The sequence below is a fragment of the Nematostella vectensis genome, chromosome 4, assembly GCF_932526225.1.
Source record: "Nematostella vectensis chromosome 4, jaNemVect1.1, whole genome shotgun sequence".
Taxonomy (NCBI): Eukaryota; Metazoa; Cnidaria; class Anthozoa; order Actiniaria; family Edwardsiidae; genus Nematostella; species Nematostella vectensis.
This window is the reverse complement of record NC_064037.1, coordinates 10,892,276-10,899,665: the sequence shown is the minus strand read 5'-3', so window position 1 is coordinate 10,899,665 and position 7,390 is coordinate 10,892,276. Positions and strand designations below refer to the sequence as shown.

At 38.6% G+C, this 7,390-nt stretch overlaps 2 protein-coding genes across 2 annotated transcripts; both read left to right on the top strand.

The window, feature by feature from the left end:
- The first annotated feature begins 134 nt into the window (after positions 1-134).
- On the top strand, positions 135-1,250 carry LOC125561792 (mucin-2-like). The gene has a single exon (XM_048726199.1). The coding sequence runs from the start codon at positions 135-137 to the stop codon at positions 1,248-1,250; it is 1,116 nt and encodes a 371-aa protein (XP_048582156.1).
- A 3,580-nt stretch (positions 1,251-4,830) lies between these two features.
- LOC5506472 (homeobox protein BarH-like 2) lies at positions 4,831-7,390 on the top strand. Its single transcript, XM_032374864.2, has 2 exons — positions 4,831-5,348; positions 6,312-7,390. The coding sequence occupies exons 1-2, from the start codon at positions 5,099-5,101 to the stop codon at positions 6,773-6,775; spliced, it is 714 nt and encodes a 237-aa protein (XP_032230755.1). The 5' UTR covers positions 4,831-5,098; the 3' UTR covers positions 6,776-7,390.

The following is a 7,390-nucleotide window of genomic DNA, read 5'->3' as shown; positions in this document are numbered from 1 at the left end:
GTGTTTTTATCCCTTTCAATCCAGGGTTTAGCTTGTTTTTCTTCCCTGTCAAAAGAAAAACAGGAGATATTGTAGCAGTTAGAAAATTCTCCATATAGTGTTAAGTATTCCTATGTCTTGCAGGATGATACACTATGGCTACCACCCCAAACTACCCAAACTATCACCATTACTCCCCTTTTTATCATACCTACCACCCCAACTACCACTACCATATCACCATCTCAACTACCACTACCACCATCATCACTCCTACCACCTCAACTACCACCATCATCACTCCTACCACCTCAACTACCACTATCATCACTCCTACCACCTCAACTACCACCACTATCACTCCTACCACCTCAGCTACAACTACCACCCGAACTACCACAATCATCACCACCACAACTACCACCATCATCACTCCTACCACCTCAACTACCACTATCATCACTCCTACCACCTCAACTACCACCACTATCACTCCTACCACCTCAGCTACAACTACCACCCGAACTACCACAATCATCACCACCACAACTACCACCATCATCACTCCTACCACCTCAACTACCACTATCATCACTCCTACCACCTCAACTACCACCACTATCACTCCTACCACCTCAGCTACAACTACCACCCGAACTACCACAATCATCACCACCACCACAACTACCACCATCATCACTCCTACCACCTCAACTACCACTATCATCACTCCTACCACCTCAACTACCACCACTATCACTCCTACCACCTCAGCTACAACTACCACCCAAACTACCACAATCATCACTACCACCTCAACTACCACCATCATCACTCCTACCACCTCAACTACCACCACTATCACTCCTACCACCTCAACTACCACTATCATCACTCCTACCACCTCAGCTACAACTACCACCCAAACTACCACAATCATCACTACCACCTCAGCTACCACCACTATCACTCCTACCACCTCAACTACCACCACTATCACTCCTACCACCTCAACTACCACTACTATCACTCCTACCACCTCAGCTACAACTACCACCCAAACTACAACAATCATCACTACCACCTCAACTACCACCATCATCACTCCTACCACCTCAACTACCACCACTATCACTCCTACCACCTCAACTACCACTACTATCACTCCTACCACCTCAGCTACAACTACCACCCGAACTACCACAATCATCACCACCACCACAACTACTATTTTTTTAAGTTACACTCTCCTTGTAATCAGGACTTCCTGATTCAGGACTCCCCCTGACTCGATCGCTATTTGCCCATAAGCGGGTCAAAAGCAGGCAGATAGTGTCAGAGCTGACACACCTCTACCTGATATACTATATTTCCATAAGCTGTTGAAATACAGGCACGTAGTCAGGAAATAATGAGAGTATTTCCTTAAAGAACAGAAACATTCAAAGTTCTTTACTCTTACACAGATTCACACAAACAAATAAAAATGAAAACCTGAGTTTCTTTCCCGTTGGATTTCTTTTACCAATTTCGCTGAACAACTTCTACTTTTCTCCAAAATGTTGAGTACTATTTTCCTTATTTGGCTATTTGGAGATTATCTCTCGCATTTCCATGTTATAACACAATTTTACTAAAAATTGCGATATTACCTACAGGGTGGTAAGGGTATTTTCGTGAAACAAGATTTGGCCATTTTTCACCCTACGAGAAACGTGAAATCGTCCATTTCGACGTCCGTGAAAGGTGAAAGGCCAGGTTTCGGTCCATGAAACTTGATCTATACCCCCTTTACCAGCCTGTACGACCTAGCAAAGTCAACTGCAATGATAGAAATGCAAAAGAGAGGATAAATAGACACAGCAAAGCACGTGAAAAAGCTGATGCCGATTTTAACCTGCCCCAGTTTTTTTAACTTTCTTGTGCAACCTGTTTTAGGAATTTGAGATCTATTTTTATGAACCCATTTATTGTAAGAAGCTTTCGTTTAATTTGCATGAGCCCTTTATTCTTACAAAATGTTCATTGATCTTTCAATTCAAGACACAAAAGAGGCCCTGTTTAGATTGGATGCTGACCACCTGCGCTAAATGCTGATTATAAAATTTGCCAACAAACCCTTAACAATGGAATTGTTTGGAAGTCGTTAAAAGCACTTGGTCGTTCTGTTGATCTGTTTGCTTCCTCTACACCACACAGCAAAACGTCAGTAAACACATATACCTTCTAAAACGTCGTCTCGAGTTTTTTACATCCACACTTTGGGCTCTTAAAACATTTTTGTAAATGGTTTCAAGTATAAAAAACCTTCGTAAAAAAACCAGAATAGAAATGATTTTTATCGTGAAACCTTGAAGAACACGTGTCGATAATATGGCAAAGCACACATTTTTCTAGAGAAGAAATGTGTTTTAGTTTTTTTCTTATAAGGCGTCTGTAACTCGTTTACCAAATCAAATCCAGCATTGTGTGTTTAGTTAAGAGTTAAAGTATATAGTTAATCAAAAATATAAAATACTTCACCTTAATGATACTCCCAGTTTTACCAGATATACCAGTTATCGGAAAAGAAATGAACTGATATGGTATATCTTTCCCTCTTTTGGGAAATGTCAAAGATGTACCTATATATAAATGGACCAAAGTTGTAAGAATAAGCAAAACAGTTAAGCAATAAGTAATCGAGGGATATTCAGGTGCGTACACTGGAAAGGAGGGGGGGGGGGGGGGGGGTGAGTGCCTGAACCATTTCTTAATTCGAGGATTTTTAAATACTATCCTTTTTCCATATGACACCTTTAACTGCACCTCCCCCTCCCTCCAGCCCCTTCCCTCGAATTCTCTTTTCAAAGTATAAAGAGTTGAATAAAGAGAATATAAAATCACCTCGAGTAAGCGAGATGTCTTTTTTAAGAAGAAAGATAAAGGCTAAAACGTCTGTAAACATATGAAGGGGAATCAAGTAAAATTCAAGTTTTTAGGGCTCCTGTTATCAGGATTTTGAAGTAAAGATGAAGGAAGCCTTACATTCAATCCGTTAAATTTCAAGTGGAATAATAATAGCGAAGCCACGCGCTCCTTGATCGTTAAAATCGCTATCAAGATTTTATCGTTTCAAAACTTAAAAGGTAAATCTAGCTTTTAAGATATTTGCTAGATTACTTTCATACACTGAAATCCTTTAATTGGCATAAACCCCAAACTTCTTCTTTCAATAACAGAATAACAAAAAAAAAACGTTTATCTTTTAAATAAAAGTTGCAAAGCCGATAGAGAAAGCTGAAATACGCACTACGTTTTTGACCCTGTAACGAGACAGGTCACTTTAGAATATTGGTCTGTATTGGTTTGAAGTCCCGGAAATGCGAAGCCATTTTCGGGAGGACTGCTATAACCGTATAGAAAATTTTGCCGAACGTTATCATCAGCCGTTTTGCAAAATAATCATTCAAATGATTTATTCAAGCAGTCTCTTTATTCCATCAATTTCACTTCAAATGGCGGACTTTCGTGTCTAAGTACTTTAAAGCTTGCACTTTCCATTACAAACTGGTCTACTACATGATAGATTTTATCGTAAATATACACCACTTATGCTCGTTAAACCTCCCTCGCATTTTTAAGGATTTCACAGGCGACAAAGTAGGACAAAATGTCTTTTTTAACTCCTCATCATTATCTATTCTTCTGCTTGCCGTTTTCTCTGCTGGCGATCTTTGATAAAATGCCATTAAAGAACGAAAATGAGACTTTAAACTTTATGGTTTCGGCTCATGGTGCGAGCTCATCATTAAGTCTGCAAAATACGATCGTTATAGTAGAAAACAAAGCTGCTATTGTGTCATTTTAATTAACTAGTTCGATCACTATTTGAAGCATGTCAGTGCGGCGTTTGTGGCGATGCATTTCACTCGAGTTTGTGTACACTTCAAACGTGTGCCGTACAAATGACAAACACTTTGTTTCATTGTTCGAAGTCGATAGAAGGTAATTTCCTCTTCCAACTCTTATTCATATTAACGCCTCCAAAAGACTGTAATGTCTTATAATGACATCACACACAAACCACTTTTTCGCGAAAAGCTATCTGCTACAAAGTTTGGTTTTCCATGAGCGTGTGGAAATGGCACTTAGAGGAAAACTGTTATTCTAGGTAAAATAATGAGTTTTGTACGTTAGTAAATGTCTGACAAAATACATTTTTAGTACGGAACTGTTGAAATAGTTACTTTGAGGGGGATATGACTAGAGGGCAAAGAGTTAAAATCAAAAACAGTAGTTCAAACAAAGTGGTTGATTATCAAATGTATTAAGATGAATCCAAAGCATTGTTTAAGCCGAGATTGGTCTTTTGTCAGCGCTGTTACTAGTATTTCACATTCAAATAGCAGAAAAGAAATATGTCAAATTTTATGGAAATTGCTCTGCCAGCATACCTTAAAAAACAGGCTTTCAGTAAAATATTGACTTTCATTCGTGGACAAAAGGTTTTGAAATGGTAGTAAATCTCACCAAAGTCAGTGCTTTTAAAAAGGTCGATGGTTGTTTGCAGAGGCGAAAAGGCCCATTGTGGGAATTTCTTTGTTATTCATGAAAACCTATCAAAAAGCGCGTACATACACTATCCCCCAAGCGCTCTTAGCGTTTTGTTGTACTGTGTAATTGAATTCCGCCTTCGATTATCTAGGAGATAATGACCTTACAATTGACAGCAAGGTTTGAGCCATAATAAGCTGTAATTGAGTAACGAGCGGCATTAATTGCAACTGTAATGTGAAGAGGGGCAATAAGACCCTTTCATGGATAGGGCGGCTCTTTTGCACCAATATGTCAAGACTGACCGGGAGTTTGCTATTAATACTTTTAGCACGCAAATTGGCTCTCTAAAACGCTTAATAAAGCCCCAAAGGGCCCGTTTGTTTACTCAAGACATTTACAAGTCTGTCAATCACCGACTGAACGAGCCACTCGTCTGCAAAAGGCCTGGCAATAAAGAAGCCATTTAAGTGCTCGAAAAAGAGTATTCCGCCAGAGGGGATTCGAACTTCAAACAAGTATCTTCACAAAGGTTTCTGCAACAGAGTTGAAGTGCAGTAAATCGCAAACGACCCGGGCCGACATGTTTTACCAAGACCCGTTCCTATTTTATCAGCAGTCTCCACACTACTCTCCTCACAACATTGTCCCTCCTTCTCCCAAATACAGCCCTCATCTAATGGGAGATTGCTCCGCGCAATCTGCGTATTTCGTCTCTAAACAACCTTCACATTACCAAGACGTTTGTCCACAAAAGCCATCGCCCAGGAGCGCATTCGACTGCAGCATGCAGCCTTTCCTTCCTCAACCACAAATGCCTAAAGTTTCACAAGGTAAGAAGACCACGATACTTTGAGATAAAAAACACCTAAAATACCGGTTACAACTTTTTCTCAGTATATGTAAAGCCTGGAAGAATGCACCAGCAAAAGAAAATTTAACTATATATTTTTTAAAGAAAGTAAAACGTAAAAAAGAATTTCGTAAACTGAGACAGGCTTTCTTGTGACACAACAAGTAGGAATGTTGTTGAATCGGTGTTGTTAGAATTAGCGCAATACTGTTGAAAAAAAAAATGAATGCAAAAAAGTATGTCACCAAAATTTCGTTTTTCTTTTTACACTCACGTTTTTCGCCTAGAAATAATGATATTACTCGTTTATAGTCTCTTGGATTAATTGGCAATCAAAGGGATCTTCATTATCGGTCATTTTCAGCCGGTTTTCTCTTTCACACTAGGCCGCTAACCAAAAAAGAAAACTTATCAAGCTTATATTTAAAAGTTAACCAGAAACTTGACGTGTGGCTGTATTTCTCATAAAAAGAGCCGCGCTTGTCTGTGAAAGCAATCGCTATGTAAATCGCGGTCAAATGCGTTCAATTTCTGTGGGTGATGTTTAAGTGCTAAGAGATTCGACAGAAGGAAAACAAAGTAAACACGTTTTATATTATGGAGCCATATAAAACTCAAGTGTTTTCTCATTCATTTGTGGACCTGACCACTTGATCAAGCCAAGTGTTTGGAAATTAGATTTCCTCATTTAAGTAAAAGAAACTTTTGGTAACTAACAAATGATATTCTAGAACAAAAAAACCTGTGTCTGCAATTTTCTTTTTCAAAATAGAGCTTTTTAATTATCCTATTTATTCCCCAAAAAGATCAAGATTGTTCCTTTTTCTAATTCAACAATACTTTTATTTTCTAGCTCAAATCTTTTGTTTAAACCCCCAATAAGGGATTTAGGGAATTTTATGTTTTGAGAATGTAAGCTCACAGATATGCTTTCTTTTCGCAGATTCTCGCTCTGATATCCTTCATAGTCTGCCAGTATATTTTCGCGTCAAGCCAAGCCTGAGAACTCCAAGTGGACGTAAATGTCGAAAATCACGCACAGTTTTTACCGATTTACAGCTAAGAGTGCTTGAGAAAACCTTCTCCGAGCAAAAATACCTCGACTCGACAAACCGCGCGAAACTCGCGCAGATTCTCGGCTTGAACGAAGCACAAGTGAAAACATGGTTTCAGAACCGACGAATGAAATGGAAGAAGAAGAATAACAAAAACAGTTCAGTGGAAAAGGACAAAGAAAAGTCGGAAAGTTCATCTTCGGGGGTTAAAGACAAAACGCCTGCGAGACCAAGAGAAGATAGAGCCGTCGAGATAACGTCGGCAACGGAAAAAACTGTCGTCCAAAAGCGAGAGAATGTTAGCAGAGAACAGAGAAGCGAACAAAACAGTCTTTCGTCGATGACATTGTAGTGTATATAACAACAATGAATGCACTCAGAGTTGAGAAAAAACATGATAAAGTCTAGAATTCTGCGGGTAGTCTAGTTAATGGCTTTCTGCAGAAAATGCTAACTAGATGTTGGGCAAGTGGGGGGATATATTCCGATATGTCTTTTTAATTATTGTAGGCTTTGAAAAGAAAATGTCAAGGTAAAATAACCATATTTAACGCGAGAAAAATAGGGTTTGCAAGGTCGGGGTAAAAATAAATGTATTAGGAAAAATTCCCGAATTTGTATCATATGTAAATGAAAGATTCATTACCCACAACCTTCGCACAAAATGAGTTGTTTTATTCTTTTTTTTGCGGTTTTGTTAACTATTGTCATTATTGCTATTATATTATTCGCCAAGGAACTCATCGTCAATTTCGCAAGCATGAAGAGTCATTCTTGTTTTTAGGTTTTCCGTCAAAAGTCAGTAAAATGCGCAAATAAATTAACATCAAATCAAAGTTTTGCCCCAACAGTTTTAACTACTTTAGTTGTTATAGTTATTGACTTAAAATACAACGTTTAACGAGCTGTAATTAGTAGAAAATGTACTATTGCAAAGGGTAAAGTGTATTAAAGTTTACTAAAAGGA